The sequence below is a fragment of the Berghia stephanieae genome, chromosome 2 (assembly GCF_034508935.2).
Source record: "Berghia stephanieae isolate SIO BIC M18660-M18661 chromosome 2, UCSD_Bste_1.3, whole genome shotgun sequence".
Taxonomy (NCBI): domain Eukaryota; kingdom Metazoa; phylum Mollusca; class Gastropoda; order Nudibranchia; family Aeolidiidae; genus Berghia; species Berghia stephanieae.
In genome coordinates, this window is record NC_088361.1 from 64,887,059 (window position 1) to 64,914,711 (window position 27,653).

General features: G+C 35.1%; 2 protein-coding genes across 2 annotated transcripts in view; one reads left to right on the top strand and one right to left on the bottom strand.

The window, feature by feature from the left end:
- The window catches only part of LOC144965351 (RRP12-like protein), a 32,645-nt gene extending 24,819 nt beyond the window's left edge, over positions 1–7,826 (top strand). The window contains exons 28-33 of the mRNA XM_078900601.1: positions 1,711–1,833; positions 2,207–2,271; positions 3,635–3,731; positions 4,903–4,979; positions 6,270–6,352; positions 7,540–7,826. Coding sequence (XP_078756727.1) covers positions 1,711–1,833; positions 2,207–2,271; positions 3,635–3,731; positions 4,903–4,979; positions 6,270–6,352; positions 7,540–7,645 — 551 coding nt within the window. The 3' untranslated portion in view covers positions 7,646–7,826. The remainder of the gene's footprint in view (positions 1–1,710; positions 1,834–2,206; positions 2,272–3,634; positions 3,732–4,902; positions 4,980–6,269; positions 6,353–7,539) is intronic.
- Positions 7,827–10,929: 3,103 nt separating this feature from the next.
- Positions 10,930–27,653, bottom strand: part of LOC144965352 (uncharacterized) — a 24,007-nt gene continuing 7,283 nt past the window's right edge. Inside the window, exons 4-9 of the mRNA XM_078900602.1 lie at positions 26,601–26,708; positions 24,939–25,742; positions 23,903–24,452; positions 14,293–14,595; positions 12,076–12,158; positions 10,930–11,596 (exon numbers count right to left, since the gene is read on the bottom strand). Coding sequence (XP_078756728.1) covers positions 11,354–11,596; positions 12,076–12,158; positions 14,293–14,595; positions 23,903–24,452; positions 24,939–25,742; positions 26,601–26,708 — 2,091 coding nt within the window. The 3' untranslated portion in view covers positions 10,930–11,353. The remainder of the gene's footprint in view (positions 11,597–12,075; positions 12,159–14,292; positions 14,596–23,902; positions 24,453–24,938; positions 25,743–26,600; positions 26,709–27,653) is intronic.

Here is a 27,653-nt window from a genome sequence, read left to right on the forward strand (position 1 = left end):
TCATTACCACTACTACTACAACCACCACCACCACATCATCATTACCACTACTACTACAACCACCACCACCACTACTACTGCAACCACCACCACATCATCATCACTACCACTACTACTACAACCACCAGCTTCACATCATCACTAGCACTACTACTACAACCACCACCACCACCACATCATCACTACCACTACTACTACAACCACCACAACCACATCATCATTACCGCTACTACTACAACCACCACCACCACCATATCATCACTACCACTACTACTACAACCACCACCACCACATCATCATTACCACTTCTACTGCAACCACCACTACCACATCATCACTACCACTACTACTACAACCACCACAACCACATCATCACTACCACTACTACTACAACCACCACCACCACCATATCATCATCATCACTACTACTACTACTACTGCTAATGCTACTACTATACTACAACAACAACCACTACAATATCATCATCACTACCAGTACTACTACAACCACCACCACTACATTATCATCACTACCACGACTACTACTACAACCACCACCACATCATCATTACCATTACTACTACAACCACCACTACCACATCATCATCACTACCATGTGTACTACAACCACCACTACCACCACCACATCAATATCACTACCACCACCACATCATTATCATCACGACCACAACTACTACAACCACTATACCACCACCACCACCACCACATCATCACTACAACTACTACTTCAACCCACACACACATCATCATACTACAACTACTCAACCAGCACCACCACCACACATCATCACTACAACTACTACTTCAACCAGCACCACCACCACCACATCATCACTACAACTACTACTTCAACCAGCACCACCACCACATCATCATCACTACAACTACTACTTCCACCAGCACCACCACCACATCATCATCACTACAACTACTACTTCAACCACCACCACCACCACATCATCATCACTACAACTACTACTTCAACCCCACCACACATCATCATCACACAACTACTACTTCAACCAGCACCACCACCAATCATCATCACTACCACTACTACTTCAACCAGCACCACCACCACATCATCATCACTACAACTACTACTTCAACCACACCACCACCACACTCATCATCACTTACAACAACTACCTCAAACCACCTCACACCACCACCACATCATCATCACTACAACTACTACCTCAACCACCATCACCACCATATCATCATCACTACCACTACAACTACAACATCAACCACTATCACATCTTCATCATCTCTACCACTATTACTACAATCTCTACCGTTAGGTTTTGGCGCTTTACTTCATTTGAAATAAGGAAACTTTGGGATTGTATTTGGCAATGTGTTTATATATCATAATATAATTCTAATCAGTTGTCTATTTAGAACTATACAATATGTAAACACAATGCCAAATATCATTCCAATTCCTTTTTTTTTTGTGCGCGGAAATTCCTCTTTCGGCATTGAAATTCCTACGAGTGGTGGCTGAAACTCCTGTGAGCGAAATTCAAAGTTGGCATCTCTGTCTATATTATTCCAATGTGGCTTGTATGTATTGAAATTAAGATTTTATGTTCGTCTAAATGCATTCATTGATTGTTTCGTGTTTATTTTTACACTTAATATTGTCAATAAATTTGAATGCGTGAAATTGTGTTTTTCCAGTGACGAAACCTAAGTCAAGCAAGGCAGGTGAAAGGCAAGATAGGGGAAAGTCTGATAGAGGTTTCAAACAAGCCCCAGATGGAAGGCTCATCATCACAGACAATGAGAGGGAGGGAGCACCAGGTGAGAGGATTTCACATCCTTTGATGATTTGTAGTTGTAATATATAAAATAACAGTATCTTCTGTATTAAGCCATTTTGATTGATCCTGTTGTCATATTGCCATGTACTATGTTTATGAAGTTTACCAGTGTAAATTAATCCAGAAATGACATGATTTATTAGCATATTTTATAAGTGGAGTTAAATGATAACTACTTGGGGTGGAATGTGAAAATAATAGCTAATTCGACATTCTGCAAGTATTCCTAAAGCTTGTATCCTATTGCATGAGAAATTGATGCATCATTGGATTTTTTGTTTTTTTAAATTAAAAAATAACTTCATATTGTCTCAGATGTTATCGTACTCTGACATCTCATATTTTACTTCCAGAGAAAACAGTTATGTCAGATGATGATTTGGATGATCTCTTTGAGAAGTACGAGGAGGGACTAAAGGTAAGCATGATACACTTTTACTTCTTCTTTCAGCTTATCCCGCATGAATGTCACATTTCCATGTATCTTGGTTCAGCGCATCATCTTCCTCCAGGCCCAGTTCTTTCATATCATCCTTTACCTTATCAAACTAGTCTTTGGGTGTCCCTTTTTCCTCTTTCCCGCCAATTGTAAGTCCAATACTTTTCTTCCCACGTACTCCCTCTCTCGTCTCTTTACATGTTCGAACCATTTCAATCTATATTCTCTCATCTTTATTGATACATTCTTCACATCAGTCAGCCTTCAAATTCGTTCATTTCTCACTTTATCTTTTCTTGTCCAGCCAAGTGACCATCTCAACATCCTCATTTCCGCCACCTCAACTTCTTTATCTTGTTTCTTTGTTGTAGCTGCTGTCTCTATTCCATATAACATTGCTGGTCTTACAACAGTTGTACATATTTTCCCCTTTAGCTTTGCAGAAATTTGTTTGTCACACAAAACTCCAGTTACCTTCCTCCAATTATTCCAGCCTGCCTGTATACTCTTCTTAATCTCCATCTTATTGCCCCTATCTCCTTGCACAGTTGTTCCTAAGTATTTGAATTGGTTTGTCTCTGGCACAATACACTAAGCGGGTGGTTGGATGGGAGCATCACCCTTGAATCATATACCTATGATGTTCGCATGGGTGTACGATCCGATAGTGATGTCGTTTCCTCTTCTCTTTACTAGCCTATCCTGCTTCTTTGGTTTGTGATTGTATTTTTGACAGGGGATTTTTTTTTCCTGTAAATCCGCTGCCTGTTTGTTCTTGGTTATTTATAATTTAGCTTATGATATCTTTAGGTTATGATTTTGATTGACATTTGTACTATTTTTGTTAGATTGCTTGTTTTTTTGTTTCAGCGGTCTCTCATATAACCTCAATTGTGTTGGAAGAGACCTAAAGCAACAAACAAACAAACAAACAATACACTAAATTTTTCAATTTTTTACTTATTTATTTGTTTATTTATTTATTTTTTTATTTTTGATAACCACCATTTTTACATTCATAACCATCATCCTGTCAAAGGTTCATGATCTTGTTTGTTTTCTAGTCCCTGTTCTTTAACTTAATGTGTGCTTTCTTATATTATTATCTCTGCATTGTTTTATTTGATATAGAGCTTTTAATTTTTAAAGATCTTAAAGATTCAGACATCTTTTTAAAGAGAAATTTAAATGGACTTCACCCTATCCCTGAAATTTCTCTAGAAGTTTCTCTGACCCTATCTTAGGCTCAATATTCTGAATAGATCTCTCTTTCAAGATGCCTTACTTATTTTAATGAAAAGGAAGGGCTATGATCAAGAATGCACCATGGTTTTCTTTCCAGAACAAAACGAAGAATGCATTGAAAAGGAAAAGAAAACTGGCCATGGAGGCTGTTGATGAAGAAGATGATTTGGACGCTCCTGCTGCCAAGTATAAAGGTTTGTTATTGTTTTCTATCAGAATATAAAGGACACAAGTGTTGTATTTTATCCAGGTTTGTGTAGTTTGAAATCCATCTGTCCTCATCGTGAATATGACTGTGAACACATCTTTTCCATTCCGTTCTGTCGGTCACAGCAGTAATGGAAGGAGACCCTCATTGTGTGGCCATGGTTGAACCGGGTCCGTTTGTAAAGAGGCAATTTGAGTGACAAGGGCCCCTGTTTTTAGTAACAGTTATGATGTTATTATACAGATAATGAATACTTGTTAATGTACTTTGTATATTTTTCATTTAATGCGTAATATTTTATCCACCCAATTATTCTTTGCCCCCATCATCAATATCACCATCCTGGGTGGGGCTCTTGACCTCCCATACTGTGCAAGAAGGTCACTTAAGGTGTCTTCTATACCCCTATATCTGTTTCAACGCTTTTTATCCTTTCCCTGGTTGGAGTCCTTGACTGGGAGGGAAACAGTCAAATGTATAATTATAGTTTTTGGGAGATGATTTTTTTTTTTTCCTTTCAAATCATCTCTCTGTTGTGTACTGTTATATTTGTTGGTTTAATGGAAACATTTGAGTGTATTCCTCTTAGTGGAGTTTTGTGCTTGTGTCTTGATGAGACTTTAAGGTGACCTCAAACCATGCACATTGATAGTTTGCTTTTGGAAACTACACCTGTTCTCTATTTGAACCAAAATTCTCCTTTGTCTTACTTTGTCTTGTTTGCTTTAAATTGTAGATCTAGATCTTTTTTTTTACTATCTCATTTTCTTGCTTTTTATTGGTGCTGAAATGACCGAGATGTGTTGCAAGCGCTGTATAGCCCTTATAAACAAGCTGATTACCATCTTCATCATTATTGTAGTCATGTATTGTGTATAAAAGTGACGATACTCTAACAATTTGCCAGGCCACATTCAATATAGATTTAATTTCAACATCATGCAGTGAATATTATAGTAAATATCCAAATTTTAAAGATACCACTTTGACAACCAATAATGCATGGTTTGCAATTTAGATTAATATGAATTAATGTATTACGAATGCTATGGACTGGATTACGTATATGAATTTAATCTTTATGGGTATGTTCCAATATCAATGTTTTTTAATAGCCCAGCTTGGTTGTAATTTATTTGTTCTATTTTCCTTTCCAGCTGGTGGTAGTGGTATTCATCGACCAAATGCCAAGGAGAAGAAAACTAATGGATTTGGTGCTGAATATAAATCAAAGGTAAGTTGTTTTGACACATACTTTAGGGCTAAATATTAGGTCATTTTTTAATTTGGTGGTTGTTATAGTTTTTGATGAGGGTGTCTTATGAAATTGGTCAAGTCATACATAGAAGTAAAGTATATTCATAATTTTTTGGTAAATTTGAATTTTGCTTTGAGTTGATTAAAATGTGGCAGCAGAGGCTATGAGTTGCATGCGTCTCATTCTGTACCAATATCAAGCAAAGTTTAGCATGTCTAGTGATGGTACAGGTGATGCGGATTGCAAAACTCTTATTTCAGTGGGTTTTTTTCCCTTTTATGAGGGACAGAACCACCACTTTCAGATGTGCTGACTCAGTCCATGGCTACGAGTAATAATAATTATAGTATGGTTGTATATACAAGAAAGGGATAAATAGAGGGCCTATTATATGTGATTTTGAGATATGGTACCATCTGGCCTGTATCTGGAATAAACGAAGCATTGTGAAGAATGTGAGTATGGTGAAACTGGAAATGCTGTATAATTGGATTATAAAACTATTTACAGCATTTTTTTTTCTTTTTGCTTTGTATTCAAATGTTACGTTTCATTTTATCACATTCTAACATTCTATAGTTGATATGCTATGTGATTATAATAGCTGGTGGGGTTGCCAACCTCCCACAGTGGGCAGGGAGGTACTTGCTGTATCTTCTATACCCCTATACCTGTTGTCCAAATTTGCTTTCTGTCTTTGTCTTGGAATGAGATGACTTAGTTTTGTCCTGACCCTGGCCGAAGATCTTGGCTGGGAGGAAAATAGTTGAATGTATAGTTATAGATTTGGGAGATGATTTTTTTTTTTCATTGTAAATCATCTCTCTGTTATGTACTGTTATTTTGAAAATTTTTAACATTTGATTTGTAAACATTTAAGTGTATTCCTCTTAGTGGGATCTTGTGCTGGTGTCTGCGTGAGACTTTTAGGTGATCTCAAACCGAGTACACTGATAGTGTGCTCTTGGCATCTACACCTGCTCCCTGTATGAACAATGTTTTTACTATCCAATTTCCTTCCTTTTTACCAGCGCTGATATGACCTAAATGTGTTGCAAGTGCCGTAAAACCCTAAAAAAGAAAACAAAATATAGATTATAATAGGTTGTCAACCAAGCTTTTCCCCCACTTTATTTTCTAATTAACCATCATTCCACCTTAGTCTAAATAGTTTAAAGGACAGACTTTGATATCTTGATTTAGTTTATTTGACAGTATTTTTTGGGCAGTGTTTTAATATTATTTGTTGCAATTTTAATTCTACAGAAAGCAAAAGGTGATATCAAGAAGGCTGGCAAACATGAACCGTATGCCTATGTACCCCTCCAGTTCAGTAATTTGAACAAAAGGTAATGTCACACAAAAAAATATCCCTATTATATTTCTCTTTTTTTTTTAATGTGATCTTCTGGCTCTAAACGGTATTCGGTTGGGTTTTTCAACTTTTGGTTTATTGTACCTAAGCAAAGATTATTTTATACCTAAAATTTTGATGCCACATTTACAAAATTCTGATCACTTGTTGCTGAGATATGAATGTCTGAAGTAAGGAGAGTGTAAAAACCAAGTTCTGAAAAAATCGACTTTTAATTTAAGTCACTTTTTTCACGCATAGTCGAAACAGTGGGCAAAGATAAATCCTTGGATATGGGCATTTGAAATTTGACGAGAGTAATAAAATTTGATATGAGCTTTGAATATACATTAAATAATGTGCATACAAGTTCATGAAATAATCATATTATTACTTTCATAGTTATTTATTATTATGTAAGATACCTGTAAATTAATGAAAAAAACCCACAATATAATGATTGTATTTGGTACAAAAAAGCGAGCACTTTTATTTATTTTTTTTTACTTCTCGAAGGGTATCAGACTTTATATATAGAATCAATTAAATAAACATTTTCAAAGTAACATTATTGTTTTATCTAATGGAGGAAACATTATTTGGAATTGCCAAAAATTAATTTAAAAATCATTTGATAATACCAAGGTACAGTTATAAAACTGAGAAGCCATTTGGTCAGAGAGAAATATCAAGAGATTATCCCTAATATGGGGACATTCGTGATCGATAACAAAATTGTCATGAAAACAATTAAAGCATGAGAGCTGATGATCAGCACTTAACTACTTATCTTCAGGATTGATTTGGAGGGGAGAAAAATCATTTAATTGAAGCAGCAAATTAATTCAGTGTGCCTATTCCCTCTCTTTTGATAAAGAACAAGTCATAGCAGAAAAGGGCCCTCATTTACTAATGTTTGGATAAGACTTCTGATTTGCATCAGAATGGTATTTAAAAAAAAAAAAAAAATATGTTTTGTTTTTTAAATTTATGTTCTCAATAGTTCATTTAAGATTAAAAGAGAATTTTTTTCAGGGAAATTGTTTGCCCTACAACTCTGCTCATAAAATAAAGTGAGTCCCAAGTCTGAATCATACATTTCATTTTGGATTTATTCCCAAGCATGCCTATACAATGTTGTGAGTCAACTGCATAGTCTTTTCTTATATATATTTTCAACAGAAAACAAATGAAAGTGAAAGGGACATACAAGAATTTGGTTAAGGGAGCCAAGAAAGGAGCAGGAAAAGGTTCCAAAGCTAAGGCACAGAATTCAAGACGGAAATAATTCAATGAGGGTATCTCCAAGAATTGAGTACATTTACCATGTCTATTTTTTTCATAATGGTCTGAAGTGTATCTAAACTCTAGCTTTAGACTATCATACCATGCCATTTTTACTGGTACAGATAGGACCTAAAAGATGTCCATAAGCCAAGTAAAAACTTTCTAAACAAACAAAAAAAAAACATATGAACACGTCCCCTCATCACCCCTACCCCCCCCCCCCCCCCCCTCCTCCCCCCGCCACAAGTTTGGAGTATTGAATTGTGTTAGTGTAAATAATAATACTCTCTTCTTGAATATTTATAAATGATGAAACTGACAAAAAGGTCTCTTTTTTTTCTGCTTGACACAAAAATATATCGATATTATTTAGGAAAACTCTGGAAATGGTTTAGTTTACATTTACTCAAGGTTGGAAAATGAAAAATAATCTAAAATCTATGAGACTGGCGTCAAAAGAATAGCAAGAGTAGCTTCTCAAAGGATAGAAAAAGTATTGAGAAAGTTTATATTTTATTATATTTGTTTATACGATTTTTTTAGTCCAGACTTTCAGCTCATGCAGCTTTTGAAAAATTACAATTATTTATTCCAGAGTAATTGATTAGAATTAGATCATTTGTCATTAATGTCATTTTGTGTTGGACCTTTACAAAAAAAAACATCCTTAGATTTAGCTAAATCTTTCCATGGAAAAGATTGATCTTGTTTTTGTTATCCATAATTTGTGTAAAATACAATGTAAAAATCTAAGATAATAAACATGTTTACTGATACCAATATCTGATGACCCTTTCTGGCTGTTTTTATTTTTCAATTCAATGTGTTTTTTTTAATGATTAGTTAATGCGTGTTGCAAGTGCTGCTAAACATCTAAAAACAAACTAAACAAATGAGTTGAAATCTCAGCGAGGTATTTCATTTTCATGGGATTATTTTTAAAGTTAGGACTTTTAGTGGTCACAGGTGAAACACAAACATGGATTGTATTTTGTTCTATATTTGAGTTGCCTCCTATATCTCATTCTATCTGGGACATTTGCTATATCTATAGTCTTTTGGTCGTCCATAATTGTCCCGTTTATTGTCTTTAAATAATCTCAAAGCATCTCAAAGGCTGTAAAACTTCCAAGGAGAATCAATCAAAATGACTGGGTGGGGTCTTTTGATCTCCCATTGTGGGCAGGTCTATCTCCCTATATATCCTTTTCCAGGTTGATTTCTCTCTTTGTCCAGACCTTGACCGAGTCCTCGGCTGGGAGAGGTGGAAGGGGTTGTAGTATGTATAGTCGGTATTTGTTTTGGGAGATGATATTTTTTTCATTGTAGATCATATCTCTTGTGTACTGTTGTTATATTTTATTTGTTTTGAATGTATTTTGTAAACTTTTGAGTATATTTAAATAACAAGAAATGAAGTGAGTATACAAAAGTGCCAGAAGACAATAGAGAATAAAAACTTTGAGGGGATGAGGATTCACTGCCTGACCCTGAGAGATACGCTCTTAAATCAATGATTGTAGAGCATCCCTCTCTGGGCCAGACGGAGTTACCTTAACAATCAGGTTGTGAGTTTGAATCCTCATCGCTGCAAAGTTTTTATTCTCTATTGTCTTTTGCACTTTTCTACTCACTTCATTTCTTGTTATTTTCAACAGTGCCTGCTCCACTCCAAATTTGAGTTTATTCCTCTTAGTAGGATCCTGTGCACGAGTCTTGATGACGCTTTTAGGAACTCTCAAACTCTGTGCACTGACAGCATGCTCTTGGAATCTGCTTGTGTTTCCTATTTGAAACAGTCCTCTTTGTATTACTTTTTCTTGGGCACTTAAAAAAATATAGAATCTTTGACTATCCCATTTTCTTCCTTGATACTGACACTGGTATGACCTAAATGTGTCTAAAAACAAAACAATCAATATGATTAATTGTTAAATCTTATCTTTTGACACTCAAGGTCAAAGCATCATCTTTTTCCGGAATGCCATTGACAGATTTGTAAAATCTTCTCTACCAACTTGCCTCAGATTTATAATTTCATGTTGATGAAACACTGCTTAATTGCATCCTTTTTGATTTTGGCTTCCTCTTGTGTTCAATTAGAGAATATTCCACCTAAAGGCGGAGTTCCGCCTAAATGGTGGTTCATCTCCACACATCACCATCGCAATTCTGCCTTTGAATTTTAAACATTGTTTCTATGAATAAAAAAGACTCACCACCACCACTACATCATCATCCCTACCACCTCTGTTACAATCACCACCACATCATCTTCCCTACTACTACCACCACTTCAACAGCCACCGCCACATCGTTATTCCTACCACCACCACTACTACTACAATCATCATTCCCACCACCACCACCACATCATGCCAACCACCACTACTTCACACCACAACCACATTTTCATCCCTGCCACTACAACTGCTACAACCACCAGTACATCATGATCCCTACCACAACCACCACTACATTATCTTCCCTACCACCACCACTTCTACTACCATCACCACATCATCATCTCCACCACCACCACATCATCATCATTCCTACCACAACCACCATGATATCAACTTTACCACCACTACAATAGATACCACATCATCAGCCCTACCACCACCAAAACTACAACCACCATCACATCCTCATTTCTACTTCTACAACTACCACCACATCATCATCTCTACATTCACCACTACTATAACCACCACCACCACCACATCATACCAACAAATCATATGACTATTTTTTTAAAGTGAAAAATTGGGGTTGTTGACATTGTATGATCGTATGGTACCATTCTCTAAGTAGAATAAATTTTATATGTTGTAATTACTCTTTCAACATTTGAAATCCCTCCAAGTGGTGTTAGAAATTGCTGCGAGACACAAGTTGGATTGCATTTCTGTAAATTATAATGAAATTCAAATTTATAGGGTTATAGTTGCCTGGGTGGATCTAAAAAATGTCTTCCTTTTTTTGTGGTTCACAGCGTTAACATGTACTCTTGTGAAGAATATAAGTATAAAATCGTCCCAACTATCAGGTGGTGAGTTGGCAACATGTCTGACCATTAATCAGGAGGTCTGAGATTTGAACCCCAATCGAGGCAGGTGGATGTGTGATCATATCTCACCGATGCAGAGTAAATGCTTTCCTTTTTTCATTTTTGCAAACCAATCAAAATGCAATCATCACTCTGAGAGATTACTAAAAACAAAAAAGGTAGCAAACCCTTTTTGTCAACTACCCACTTTCGCATCAAATCCATAAGAGATGTTTTAAAGAGAGCATTTTATTTATAATTTTTGTTAAGGAACATATTACATGAAATATTGGTTTATTATAATATGTTTTTATACAGTGAACATGAAATACACCCAAGTTATATACACAAACACACACTCACACACATCTTCAACTCAAGTAATGGAAACATACAAATGAATTACATATTATTATCTCGAATAATTATCTCCCCCTTTTTAAAAGTTCTTGGTATTGCTCCAAAGTTCTTAACTTCATGGAATAGACACGGCTAGCAATTTGGAACCGTGTCATCTGCTGTGTGAAAATGTATGCATAGCATAAATGTTGCAATTTCACAGTTCAACGCCAATCAAGCATATATCTTAATGTAGTAAACAGGTTTTAAATGTTCTTCCTATATTCTGTATTTCAATGATTAATAATATTAAACAAATCATAGACAACGAACTCCAGCTGGTACGAAACCTGTGCAGGTATCGGACCATCCTTCTAGTTTGCAAGCATCCAAATAAGGTTCATCACCACTGCACGCCACCTTGTTGAGCCATGTAGAATTTGCACCACTTTCCCAAGGTTCTTGCACTAGCTCTCTTCCGTCTACAAATCCCATTTGTTTGCAGGCCACTCTTGCTGAAAATCCACTCCAACCTTCACCGCAAACTGGAAACCACAAGCCCTGTTGGAGAAGGAAAAAAAATCAGTTAGCTTACTTCCCAGTGATGATAATCTTCCGCCGAATTCCAGGATTTTCTCAGAAATTTTCCGCTGATTTTGCCCTGTCAATGGTCAAACATTTTCCTCTGATAAAAGCTCAGGTCAAATGGTGGATCCGTGAAAAAATCACCATCATGTCTTGTGTCATATTTTGACACCCGTGCTCAGTTGTATGAATTTTGGTGACATTGACATTCCCATTTTTATAGCGTCAGTCTAGACAAACTGGTACCAGACGTATTTAACTTTAATTGCACCCCCATTTTACAGTTCATGAACAATATCAATGGCGCTGTGCACGCTTCATAATGTCAATTAGTAGCGCGTTCTTTTATTGCTCATTGTTTGGGATTTCTGAAAAAGGCAGCTATCTGTTAATGTTAATGTTAATGTTATTTTATTCACCAGATGGAAAATAAAGATAAATTTCTGAATGATTACCTGATGCATGATTTCTAATCGTCCGATTTTGTTATTTTGATCGGATACGGTTTCATCTTCGGATAGGATGCGCAACATGTGGTCTGAGAAAAAAGAAAAGAATAAATTGCAATGTACTCGTTTTATAATATGCATTGCATGAATTTATAAGTAATGTGTACAACATTGGGGCTTATGAGCCCAAATTAATGGAAGGTTATTCTCAGCCTAAACTTTTATCTTTTAATTTAAATGCATTGAACCAGCATGGGAAGCCCAATGTTTCATTAAGGTATGGAAAACTTTTGGAGTAGTTATACCCATATAAATATTTTTAAATGCGTATTTCGATATAAATATTTTACAACTAAAAAAAAACACAATTTTATATTTGTATTTGTTGACTGGCGATTTATATAGCACGGATAAATGCTTATTTATCATGAATTATTAAAAAATAGTATGTATTACACACTCATCGGTCCAAGAATATAACGAAGTAATTATTTGGAAATATTACCCAAATAATTTGAAGACGTTTTTAGGCTTTTTGGGTAATGTGAAAATTTCTCTATCTAGTAGTAGATCGGCTTTTGTCATCTCAGTTTTCAGATCTAGATAACACTTATACCACAAATTATGGTCACAAAAGTTAAACCACAGATCAACACCTATTCTTTATGGCTTAGATGATAGATACAAAAACGAAGTACTTGAACTAGAGCTGTGGCGGGATACCGTAACAGCTTGCTGTCCGCGAGATCCTTGCGGCAAACCGATTCATCGAAAATTGATTCGGAACTCGGAACTGTATCGCTTTCAAACCAATTCACATCCAATTGTAAACAAGATACCCGATGTCTTGGTTTTAATTGAACGAGAAATCATAATCCGAGCAGGAAATTCGTTTTACCGAGAGATTGGAGGGATCGGTAAGGAATGAGGGGAGGGGGCATGGGGGAAGATGAGAGATAGACGGGTTGCCTGATGACATAGTACACGGGAGTGTCACGGATGGTGTTGTAACCCCTTAACAACGAAGCTGATTTTTTTTTTCAGATGAATTTTTCTGAATGGGGTTTTAGAACTGTCACTCTACATACAACAAAACATTCTTTTCGGTGATAAAATTAATGAATTGATATGAACATTTTATAGCGTATTTCCGTTAATTTACCATGCTAAATGCGCTTCACAATTTTTCATTTATTCCTGCATCAGGCCACATGAAACCATATTTCCATTTCATACAGTACCAGTCACCTCATATGTGTCCTTTTTTACAACACTCTCACAACATCCGTCATTGCCTGTAGCCAGTTATTCATTCCCATCTGGTTCGAGTGGGGTATTGTGTGAAAAGTGCATTACTAAGGATTTTCCTCGATCATTTTCACCCATCTGGACACTGACCGCATTTGATATTGCTTGACTTTAGTGACACGACGAGAGACTACCGATGGGCCACTGAGCCACACATGATGGAAGGGAATACTGGATTTCTCGAACCAATATCCAAATAATTACTTATGAGTTCTACCATCTGATGCCTGAACATTAAAAAAAAAAATAACAAAAAAAAAACCTGAGCATAGGCAATATCCACTAAACATGCTCAAAACGCTTTCCAAAAGGTCCCTAGTCAAAAGCAACACATAACATGTAGGACGATACATAACGCAGGTAAGGCGATAGTGCAATTTTTTTTCCGTCAGAGAAAGCTACAGCCTAATACTCATTTAAAGCACGATTACGGTGAATGAATAAAAAGTCTTTTCCAAGGATTCAATCAGTATCTTATGAATAGATCACGCATCCGAGATCGTGAATATTTTTTTTCAAAAGTAGGGGGTGCTGACGGTAAGGTACTCAATTTACACGCAACTACGAGGAAAATGTGAGATTGTGATTATTTTCTCTAAAGTGGGGCCTTTCTTGACTTAACGAAATAAATTCAAACGTTTTGTTTTTAGTTTTCTCAGTATTTGTGAAACACATGTTTTGCCATTTTTAAGTTAAAAAAATATTACTGTTATGTTTATCTTTTGTAAGTTCTTTTTTATTTTTGCTTTAAAATTTGAAATCATTTGAAATTTAGACAGACATGTAATAAAGACACTCGGCTCCCCCAAATAAAATAAAACGAATAATATTTTTTTTTTTCAAATTGAGATTGTCTTCAAACACAAGAGAATTGAAGATTAGATAATATTTATCTGCTAATTGTCAAACACTTACCGCATACAATTGCTGCATCTTTCCCATGGTCACACATAGACATGTCAGTCAATAGTTTGACCGGCGCGCAAATTATCTCTGAACCCAAACACGTCACATTCAGTGTCCATGCCACACCTGTACCGGATCCAAACCGACCAGCTCCCGCTGAAAAGCCCCCTGGAAATCCAAGATGGCGACAGACTATGTCTGCTTCGTGATTGGTCATATCTTTGTGACAAATTGTTCCCCATTGGCCGTTGTTATAGATCTCCAGACGGCCTCGGTCGTCACCGCTTCCATCTACCAGGGTTATCAAAGGATCTGTGGAAAGTGATAGAGGAATAATGGTTTTGCTCGTTTCTTTGTGATTAGGATTTAAACAGTGATTTTTTTCACATACAAGTCATAGCGGTACCTGCGAATTTAATGAGTATGACTGTATATTGATTTTGGGATGATTGGCTGTGGAGAAAAGGTTTAGATCTACTGTTAAATATCCCTTAGGCACCGTCGTTTATTATATTTATTAAAAATAAGTTCTAACATTAGTTGTCAAAAAAAATCACAGAATTTTTTTTCAATGCGTTATAGGGGAACCTGGTAATTATAGACCAGCTAGTCTCGCGTTATACTGTGCAAATTAATGAAATCGTTTATAAAAGATTGTAACTTGAATTGGTTTGAAAGCAACAGCCTGTTCAGCAAGGTTTCAGGAATAATTGTTCTTGTGTTACTCATTAAAGCAATAAAAAATGATACTGCCATGATAGATGAAAAAGAAAATATTGATGTTATATTTCTGGACTTTAGGGTGACTTATAATTCTGTGCCACACCTAAGGCTGTTTCAAAAAGTGAAGTTGTATGTAACAAGAGGTTGAAATCGTTCTAAATAAGTAATCGCAATCAAAGAGTGAAGGTAGGAGGTGAGTTTTCCTAATTGAATGCTACTAGTGGGATTCCCAGGGGATAGTTTTGGGATCTCTGTGGTTTATAATCTTTATTATTGACCCCCAGATGTCTTGTTATCTAATTGTAAATTATCTGCAGATGACACAAACATTAACAGCACTGGGAATAACAGTAAAACATTACAGGATGGTTTTCTATCTTTATTTGCTTGGTCAAAAGATTCGGCTGGGTGGGGTTCCTGACCTCCAATAGTGTCTTCTATATCCCTATATTCTGTTATCTGAGTCGCTATCTGTCTTTGTCTTGGAATGAGATTACTTGGTTTTGTCCTAGCCCAGGCTAGAGTCCTTGACGGGGAGGGAAACAGTCAAAATATAGCTATAGCTTTTGGAAATGATGTTGTTTTCCTAGTAAATCATCTCTTTGTTATGAACTGTTATAATTTTTGTTTTAAACATAGATTGGTTTGTAAACATTTTAATGTATTCCTCTTTCTGGGGAACGTGCTTGTGTCTGGATGAGACTTAGGTGATCTCAAACGAAGTGCACTGATAGTGTGCTCTTGGAATCTACATCTGTTCCCTATTTGAACAATTCTCCTTTGTCTTCCTCTTTCTCGTATAATTTCAATTGTAAATCTCTAACTTTTGGCTATCCCATTTTCTTCATTTTTACTGGATCTGAAATGACCTAAACGTGTCACAAGAGCCGTAAAACCCTTAAAAACAAACAAAACAAAGGATTAGAAGTTGGATTTTAATATTTTCAAATGTCGTGTTTTACATATTGGAGAAAATAGTCCTAAAATATATTTTACTGATGAGGAACACAATAAATCTTTGATTGAAGTTCAGAAAAGAATGTTGGTGTGACATAATTTGTCCCACACTCAAATTTGATATGCATATAGTAATGGTATGATTAAAAAGATAAAATAATTTGATTGGGATTATAAAACGAAGTTACTCTCATTATGTTTTAACGTTAGAATGATAATTGCAAATATGGAGCCCGATTTAGAAAAGACAGACCATAACCTTGAAAAAATATCCAAAAGGGAGCCCACTGTCTGTCACCTTCCATAGCAAATTACAGAAAATGTTGCTGCTTGAAGCTCGAAGGGAAAAATAACGATACTACTACTACTACTACTACTACTACTACTACTACTACTACTACTACTACTACTACTACTACTACTACTACTACTACTACTACTACTACTACTACTACTACTACTACTACTACTACTACTACTACTACTACTACTATTGCAAAAAGGCATAAATAAAAAAACAACAGCAACAACAACTATGGTCAGATTTTTATGTGGCGCGTCTTTTTCTTCTTTTTTCTCAGCTGTCCCATAACCTCTGAATCAATTTGTCTTAATTAAAAATTATTTTTTTCATGAATTTTAAAACATTAGGAAAGGATTCCGTTTATCACAACTATATTGAAATTGATATCTGGTAATGATCGGAACTCATAGATGATTTACAGTATCAAAATTATGACTTTTTCGTCCATCCATTTTGAAGGAATTTGTTAAACTTATATGATGTACATTTAGTATCTTAATATGAAGGAATAAATGGCAATCATTAACTAATAGACAAGTCTACATTTTATAATTATCAATATACATTACTGATGAATACAAATAAAAGTGAACATTACGCGCTTCCAACAATATTTTGATTTCAAAAATTTGCGGAATGGCTTGTTTTTATGCCAAAGAGGATTACATAAATTGAATGTAGACTGCCCAACAGTAGAAATTCATCTTTGATAGTGTTTTCACAAATATGTACATGGGTTCAACAGCAACCACAAAAGAAATACAGGGCAAACCAATCATTACATTCTGTAAGATAACCTTCGAATCTCAAGGTTGATTGTGAAATTCCAGTTCCATAGCCGCCCTTTTTAATGGCTTATCAATAGATAAAAGTAGACTTCTTCTCGCAGCTTTACGAGAGTGGGGCCGATAGAGATTTCGTATCGTATCGCATCGTTTAAGAATTTATAGGTTTTAAAAAAAACAAAGACACGATTTTTCAAAGTTATGTAAACAGCAATCATTATTAGTTTTACAATTTTGAGTATAATATAATCACTATTTCAAATGATTGAAAGATAGAGATTTCATATCAGTTTTCGGTAATAGCGACATGATATAGATAAAATGCAATATAATATCATAAATTCAAAATTGGATGCAAACTACATAAGTTGTCACTTATCACAGTAAAACGAATTGGTTTTATTCGGAAATAAGTATGGCGCGGACCTGAACTCATTATCACTAGCCGGAGTTACCGTGTCGGCACGAGATTTTTTGAAAAAAACGATGAACTCATCTCTTACTTTGTGGTGTATAACTTGTTTAACAGCGTAAAATCTCTAATTTTATGACAGCGGGTTTAAAGTGGTTTTTTAAAGATCGTAAGGAAGAAAACTCTTTTGATATGGCATCAATATGGTCCTAAATCTATATTCACTTAAGACAAATTGATTCGGAGGTTGACACAAAATTTTACAACTTTTGGTAGAGGGACAGCTGTGAAAAACTAGAAAAACACGCACCATTGATTTTTAAAAAAATTGACTATAGTACAACTTCTACTACTACTACTACTACTATTACAACTACTACAACAACAGCAACTACTACTACTACTACTACTACAACTACTACTACTACTACTACTACTACTACTACTACTACTACTACTACTACTACTACTACTACTACTACTACTACTACTATTGATGGCGATGATGATACTATAATAAGAAGAAAGCGTTTTGTTTACTTTCTCCTGTTTTTCTTTTTCACCAATATGCCCATCCTTGTGACCTCCTTATAGTCATAGATTGAGTCATTTGTATAATCTGACCTACTTGGCGCTGAGTGGCTTGTCTATAATACTATTATGTATTGCTTACAGTTACAGTTTATAATCAGGGTCAAGAGGGAACATTGACTGAATACCAGACAACTTGCAATGCTTTATATCTTCCGAGATGCTTCCTGATATCCAAGTCAACTAAAAGTTATAAAAAGGTAAAAATATTTAAGAATATCATAAGATTGCAATTTATTCGATGTTTCTAAAACGTAAATGATCTTTTTCCAAGCATAATCCTTTCTTTAAAAAATATAGCCTTGTGGAGAACATTTTGCTTATTTGAGTCAATAAAAAAAAATTATACGGCGCACCACTCTACTGAAACATGTGAAAATTAGAAATGTATTCTTTACAGATAGATAAACCGATAACTCGATTTCCTTTTATAATTTAAAGTCAGTTTGAAAGTTCGTTGAGTCACACAGATATCATAAAATACGTACCGACGACACTAACACTCTCAAAAACAACCAAGTTCGTCACTGTAAAAAGTTGTCAGTTTGGCGTTTTTACGACAGGAAGAACAACCAAAAGTTGACAGATGAAGTTTGAACATTGTTTTGATTTTCAGCCGCCATTTTGATTTGTAAAGTATTGAAAGGTAGTGCAAAGCAGTCCGAGGGTCTTTTTTTCTATTAGGGATAGCTCGAGATCGAAGGATTTTATTTCTGTTAGGGTTAGTCATAAGTCTTAGTAAAGGTGCTAGGGTGTTTGTTTTTTCATAAGTTAAGTAAAGGGGAGACATTCCGAAAGCTCCTACATCCCCAGTATTCTTTCAATTTGTATTTTCACCGTTGATCTTTTGTCACAACCTGGATTCACACACGGACAACTGTATTTCTTCTTCTTCTTTTTCTTCTTCTTCTTCTTCTTCTTCTTCTTCTTCTTCTTCTTCTTCTTCTTCTTCTTCTTCTTCTTCTTCTTCTTCTTCTTCTTCTTCTTCTTCTTCTTCTTCTCCTTCTCCTTCTCTTCTTCTTCTTCTTCTTCTTCTTCTTCTTCTTCTTCTTCTTCTTCTTCTTCTTCTTCTTCTTCTCTTCTTCTTCTTCTTCTTCTTCTTCTTCTTCTTCTTCTTCTTCTTCTTCTTCTTTCTTCTTCTTCTTCTTCTTCTTCTTCTTCTTCTTCTTCTTCTTCTTCTTCTTCTTTTCTTTTCTTTTATTATTATTATTATTATTATTATTATTATTATTATTATTATTATTATTATTATTTATTATTATTATTATTATTATTATTATTATTATTATATTATTATTATTATTATATTTATTATTATTATTATTATTATTATTATTATTATTATTATTATTATTATTATTATTATTATTATTATTATATTATATTATTATTATTATTTATTATTATTATTATTATTATTATTATTATTATTATTATTATTATATTGTTATTATTATTGTTATTATTATTATTATTATTATTATTATTATTATTATTATTATTATTATTATTGTTATTATTATTATTATTATTATTATTATTATTATTATTATTATTATTATTATTATTATTATTATTATTATTATTATTATTATTATTATTTGCTGGAGAATTTATTATAAAGTAGAGCTTGGGAGAGAAGGAGCTCAAGATTTAAGCTTTGGAGCATTGGTTGTGTATGTTTACTACGATTAAGTTACTTAGCATTCGAGCTGAAGTTGAAGTTGAAGCTATGGGTTTCTTTTTAACATCATTTACATAAAGAACACATTTAGTGACTAATCATAAATCTAAGGAAAGTGCAATAAAGTGATAAGTAAAGAGATTGGGCTATATTCCGCCCTCATTCACATCACTTGACGTTCGCGGAATTCGCGTGTGTGGTCCAAACTCGTGCGATTTATCCCCCCATCCCGTGCAAAAATTGAATAATATTTACTTCCAATAACGTCATAATACGTACTTTGTACATAAAGAATGATTTAGACGGCGACTGGATCATTTCAAGAAGTGACCTGATAAGTAGGTATGTAAGATTAAGTGCATGTTGACAGTAAAGGTTAGTGAGTAATGCTTTAGGAAAACTCAATGAGTAATGCTTTTTGACAACCAAGTATCAATGGTAAATAACGACAATGGCAATAGGAATTGGGTTATTAGGTTCATTCTCTTTGTCTTTTTTTGTTGTTGTTTTATTCTTTCGATGCGCGAATTTTATATATTTAATACAGCCTGATTACTTTGTTTAAATCGATGGTATAGGAGTTCAAATTCTTCAGTTAATAGACTCGTGCTTGTATCGCAAGCAAAGGGATTCGTAACCATCCAAGGTTTGAGGATTTTTGCCAAGATGAGAGTAAATTAAATCGATCGATATTTGAAGAGCTAGTTTTTGGCCACATTTTAAAATACGTGCCGTTCCAGAGTACGGCAGTTAAATGGTTAAATTTGATTGTAAGTACCATGTTCACCCCAATACAAAAAAGCAGGTCTTCAATTCAATCGTTAAAGCTGCAATTTCGCTTAGCGAAGAGAATCGCAACTTGCTTTTGGCGCCCCGAGTTTTAAAATTTGGGTAACATTGAGGGCTCATTTGAATACTCGTAGATCTAAATATAAAGTAAATGTGTCCAAAACAACAAAATCTATAAAGAGGTTTTGTCAGTGAAGGTAAAATAGTCCGGCGGTGGAACGGTGATTCTTTTCTTTATGATTCTTAATGATATCGGATTTTTATCACCAATAATGTTACGCCTATCAAAGATCAAAGAGCTCAAAATAAAAAGTTAAAAAAAATAACAACATTGAAAAATATATATATCATAATTCATGATTTTTAAAACATCGGTTCTTTAAAAATAAAGATCACTATTCTGAATTCATATACATAACTTGTGTGTAATCCTTCAAAGCCATTAGGCTCATGGAGTAGGAGTTTGTTCCATTTTCTATAGTGTGGAACGGGAAATAGCAATTACTTGCTACTCTTTGGACTGGAGACTAGTCTATCGCAACGTACTCTCAATCAGATCTTACAGACCCAACTACCCAATCACTAATGGGTGGACGTGGAGGGGGTGTCGAAAAAATCCCAATTGCATTTGGGAACCGAGCTATATGAACCACACCCCCCCCCCCCCCCCAAAAAAAAAAAAAAAAAACACAAAAAAATAAAGTTGTGTGTATTTTAGGCATTTGATTTTTGATGTAAGAGGAGGTAGAAGGTGTTCGGGAGGTGGTTGTGAAGAGGTTGACTGATGGTTGTTATTATCTTATGTCTATTTAAGAACTCCCATCAAAGTAATGAAATATAAAAAAGGTTAATTATATAACTGGAATTTGCATTCCTTTCAGTTTCATTGACGCATTTTTTATGATCTAAATACTAGAGGGAGATAGAAGTATTAACAAAATCCGTCTATTAAAGATCTTCTTCATAATCAATATCGTGATAAATAATGATTCCACGAATGACGTAAAACATTCCATGCCACATTAGTAGGTAATAAAGACTAATGCATTAAATATACTAGGAATTCTGTGCATTTTCATTTCATTAGCAGCTCTCTGAAACTAAAAGAGAGAAAAACAAATCTATCGATGATCGATTGTTTATCGCCCTGCCCAAGCGTCAGAAACGTCTTGGAAGTTGCTTACATAAGTGATAAAAAATAACATGATATTTATTTCAGGATTGCAGACTGTTTTAATGGATATCATATAAACAGATAAATGCGCAGATTGGAAAGAGGGAGGAGTGTGTTGGTGTGTGTGTTTGAGTTAGTGAATGCGTGTATGTGTGTGCGTGAGAGAGAAAAAGGGAAAGGGGTGGGGGGGGGGGGGGGGGGAGCAAACTCATGAAGCCTGTTTTGTATTTTCAAGGTTCAAACTCTCTCCCTAACACACACAACAATAGGCAACATTTAAATACCCATTGATAACGCTCAACTCGTCAGGAAGTCTTGAATTGAAAATTCAAAGTTGTTGAGATGAATTCAAAATATTTATTTCAAGATACTCAACTTTAATTAGGAAGAATATATTTATATTCCGCAATGCCGAAACATGGAACAATTAAAACATTTCAAACAAAAAATGCTAAAGAAATTAATGAATTTAAAATGCTCTTGATACTTAATAGGGATTTTTTTTTGCTTTAAAATTCATATATGAGTGAGCATTCATAATTTTATGTCAATAATAAGAATGGATTGAAAAAAAAAAGACCTTCTACGCTTTTATCTGTTTTTCCATTTTAAATATTTTTATCTCAAAGAATATGCAAAATGTGTAATGCACAATACATTAGTTACTTCTGTTTTAAGGGCATTTAAAGAACACCTGGTCCATTTTAAAGCCAGATTACCGACATTATAATATGATTTAATGGTTTATCTCTTTATTCCTGTCGTCCCGCACGATCTTGCACCTCTTCCAGTACGTCTTTATTGGTTCTATGTTCTGTATACTAAAACCGCAGGAGTTTTCGATAACTTTTCATCTCAAAAGCAGAGGTTCTGCGCTCTAATTCCGCAGTTAATGTCCATGACTTGCAGCTGTAGAGTAAGATGGAACGTACCAGTGGTTTTTACAGTTTAATTTTTATGTCGAAATTGACTGAACTTTTCCATACTTTTGTCAGTCTCTTAGTGTTGCTGTTGACATTCCTATTCGTACCTTAATCTCAGTTGTGTGGGTACCATCCCTGGTAAGCAGAACACCCAAGAATTTTAATGTTGACACTTCCTAAGTTTTTCATTATCGATTGGAATTTCTGCATTTCCATCATTTCTGCAGTTTACTTGTATATGAGACTGTTCTGTACTTATTTCCATGCCGCACTGCATGGCTTTATTTGCAAGTGAGTTATTTATATCTTGTAGTTTTTGTTCGCTTTCTGCCATGAGGTCTATGTCGTCAGCAAAACACAAATAACACAATTTTCGTCCGCCAATTGATACAGAGGTTTGATGATTTTCGAGAGCTTCGCTCATAATTTTCTCTAGGAAGACGTTGAAGCGTTGGGGAGAGTATGCATCCTTCTCTGACACCCACATTTGTTCGGAAAGACTCACCAAGTTCGTTGTTGTTAGAACTGCACTTGACACAGAACTATTTAGAGAGCTTCGATTATTTGGATTAGACCCTCTTCGAAACCACAAAAGCGTAGTGTATCCCACAAACCGTCATGCCATACCCTGTCAAATGCTTTCCGGAAGCCTATGAAATTGTGAAATAGTTCTTTTTGGTGTTGAAGGAATTTCTCTGTCAGAATTCTGTTATTGAAGACTTGATGTACTGTGCTCTTTCCAGATCGAAAACCCGCTTGCTCTTCTGCCAGGATACCTTCGAATTTTTGTTTCATTCTGTTCAGTATTATCCGCAGAAGTATTTTACTTGGGTGGCTAATGAAACTTATGGTTCCATAGTTACTGCACTTTTTCAAATCTCCTATTTTTGGGAGAGGGATAATCAAGGATTGTGTCCAATCTTTTGGCCACCTTGTTTCGTAAATTATCTTTTGGCATAGAATTGTCATTGCCTCCACTGTCTCCTCTCCACCATTTTAAAAAGTTCTGCTGGAATGTTATCTATTCCAGGGGTTTTGCTGGAACTTAAACCCTGGACAGCTGCCTCAACCTCATGTTTCATTATTCTTCGTGTGTCTGTGTTTTGTGTGTTTCTGTTCTCTGTCAATATACTGTCTTGCTACATACACACTTTCAAATATTTTGGAACCTGAAACGTAGAATGTGTTACCTTACAATTTTCTGCTCTATTCCAGGTTGACTATCATTATCTTTAAACACTTACTAAAACCTGAAAGATTAATTAGATTTTACTCACCTGGTTCAGCTAATAACTTTGTAAGTGCTGGCATTATCCTGTTCAGTTGAAGACTGGTGCTGTATATTGTCTCTAGTGATTCCTTGTCCAATACAATGTCTTCCTTCAGACCAGAAACTGACAATGTGATGTCATCTCTTTCGTCATCGCCACCAGGTCGAATCACCTCGTTCTTCTCCTTTGATTTTGATTGTGATTTTGGAGCTATATCGAAAAGGCTGAGTTTATGCTTGTGGTTCTTCAGCAAAATTTGATAATTGAGATTGGTCGTGAAAAGCGACCGATTTGCTAGTTTTTCTATATGTTGATTGTTTCGATATATCAATCGTAGCCAGCCCGTGTTGGATTCCACTACTTGTTGAATTCTTTTTGTTGCATTCTGGACTCTCTCAAGGGAATGATCTGGCTTTGGTATACCGTCCTTAAGGTGCTTTGATAGGGCCAAGACCATGCGCTTCCGCACGTCCTCCATACGACCCACTTCTTCTTGCAGAGAACCTGTAGTTTTTGCCAAAGATGTTGAACTCATTTGAGCCAAATCTGTCAAGATCTGTTGGTGGAAAGATCAGAAAAATTGTCGAGGTATTAGACGACTAGTATAGCAGATTCTGAACTGTTAAGGTCAAGTGGTCAACTAGAGCAAAATCATAATTTGAAAACTTTCAGCTTCCGGCTGATAATCTCTGTTAAAGACAATAAAAGTAATACCATTACATAATAATTCAAACAGCAGCATCCATTATTGGAAGCATATTGCAAAATATAAAAGACACCCCCCCCCTCTTTTAAAAAAAACCTCAACAAACACTCACAATCTCAAATACACAATAAATGACTGAATTTTTAAAATCTTTTTAAATAGTTGTGAACAAATCACAAATTACTAAATTACCCCTATCCTTTTAAGCTTCTCTAATGGCTTTTACTTTACGGCAGATCAAATGTGCTGCAAAGGTATCAACTACACTACATAACATTTTGAATATTTTCAAGGTTGACATTGTAACTCTATTGTTATAATTCATGCAAAACTTACTTCTAATAGCTGACTTCCATTCTTAATGACTGTGACCAGCCCGTCCAAAACCGTGCTTGGTATTCCACAATTCACTGGACTCTTCTTAGCTTTGCTTTCCTCTGGTACACTAGGCCGATACAGGTTATATTTTGCAGCAAGAGGAGTGGGATTGTTTAAGTACCTAATGCTGGAAAACACACGCTTCTTTGTATGACTTCTTACATCATTATCAACCACACGTTTGTTCTCAGAGCTGTCACTGGATGTCTCTATGCCTAATATACTTTGTAGTTGTTTTCTCAAACCATCTTGGCCTTTGCTTAGATCATAAGTATTGGCTAATATCTCTTCCATGAGACCTCCGCTTTGTCTGAAGTAACTCGATGCTTGCATCACACTGTTTGTCATATTTATTAGCAAATTCATTAACCTTTCATCATTTTCTTCGTATTTGTACCTGTTCTCAACAAATTCTTTATTTTCTGACTCTCTGCTTTTAGATGAATTTTGAGATGAACCTTTATTATTGTCAACATTATGATTAGGCAGTAGCTTTTGTGGATTTTTGTTGTTAATTATTTCTTCACTTTGCTTTGATTGGGCTTCTTCAATGATTTTATCTATTAGTATAGAGTCAAGTTCTTTGCTGCTGTTTTGTACCAACATGCTTGAAAATTCCCGAAGTTGTAGCTGCGTATCAATCATTGGATTGAAATAATTTGACACCAGTTCTTGCTTAAAATCCTCCAATCTCACATCAAGGCGTTCATGTAAGTTTGAAAAATCTATAGAGCAGTTCACAGGCTTCCTTTGTTTCTTTGCCTGTCAACGAAAGAAGAGAATTATTTTGTGAACATAAAATCTCGGATTGTATTACAAGTGGAAAACGAGCATCTACGAGTATTCATCATTCGCTTTGCGCATTTCAGTTATATCCACTGTCCCTAAGTAAACAAGTACAAAAAAAGTATAATTATTCCGTGATATAAACCAAGTTATTAGAAATTTGTACGGAAGCAAATTTAGCCTTTTGAAATAACGAGAAGGCGGAATTTGAGCAGAAAGAAAGAGTCGTATACAATTTAAACAACATATGTCGCATCAATTAAAGTGTTTCATGTTTTTAGTCTGCAACCAAGTACGTCACCGTTCAAATACTTGTCCAAACCATATAACTGTTTAGTTATTAAAAATATATGACGAAATCTGATACACTTGGGAGGAGGAGGACGAAGATGCTATCCCAGCAGCAGCGGCGGCATCTGATGGTTCGACTGTTAATCCATGTCAATCATGATATCCGGAAAACATTTCTACTAACTTGTAGATGTTTTGAAGACCATCCTTTCATCAAGCGCTTTGATCACATTTAGTGATATTGCGCTATATAAAGATCATATTTTTTTCATTTTTTTTTCATGTTTCGTCACAGAGTATTTTATCACATCTGCGATACGCTTGTAGCACAGAAATTAAAAACAAAAGAAAAAAAGAAAAAAACCCCACAAACACAAAAAGAATCAACCAACCTAAAAGCAAACAAACAACAACAAACACAAAAACAAAACAAACAAGAGATGGCTATCTTGTATTGGACTCTTCCACCCCGGCAGTAGACGGCCAGCAGTCCAACACAAACACAGGTCTAGCCTTCGTGTCTTACACATCCCTCTTTCTTACCTCTTTCTCACGTTCCCTATTTAGATCTTCCTCTGTTTGCCGGACAAGCAATTCATCTGTTGCCATGACGATTTTATTGGCTTCGTCTTCCAAAGCGTTCTTCAATACCTGTGGTTTTAAAGATTCAAAATTACTGTTATCATTGTGTAAAATAAATATATTTAACATTTATTGTCACTCGCTCTATGAAACGACTTTTATGGCGGAAACCATAAAACGTAAAGCTTTTCTAACAAATGCTTGTAAAACTACGAGAAAATATCGTTGCGACAATCCTGAAGAATATAGAATAAAAGTCCTTTTATCGAATAGCATTTAACATACAGCGTGACTTAGCGGTATGGGCTTTGCTTTGGTCCCGAGTTGGTACCACGTTCGACTACCCGCTGTGCTGTGATCTTGCTTTAGCTCACTTTGCTGCGCTGTACTGAAGCTGGTGCCCGGGTCATTCTAGTCTTCCCTTAGAATATACCCTAAAGGAAAAATATCCCCTTGGGCATGAATAAAGGGAATTTTAATTAATTAATTTATTCTTACATATTTCATGACATTTTTTTCCCAATATCATTATTGATAAATTTATGCAGAGCCTGCCTCAACGTACATCCTTTGATTCTTATTGGAACCAAAGACTAGAAATTAGATTATATTCACTTCGTAGAAGCTTTCTACAATCCATCGTCAAATAAGAGTTTCAGAAATTAAAAGCACTCCCCTAAACTGAAGTATGTTTCAATCTTCTTTATCGTTTACCAGCACCCACAGCCCAATGAAGCCAGTGTAGCAATTATATTTGATGAGACCTAATTTATTTGAAACACGGGATCCATTACAACTACAGCAAATGTCAGTGCCAAATATAATTTGCGGACAGCAAGAGTGGGTTTTTCTTTGAATGCGTGTATTTCGTTGTAAGTCTAGTTGTACTGGTAGAGAAATCTTTTTATAGTCTAGTCTCTCAAGTCTCTATATTGCCACGCTTAAAGCGTTGGATTTTTCGAACGTGAACTTTGTCGAACAAGATATAGAAAACTTCGATTTTAAAATTTGGGA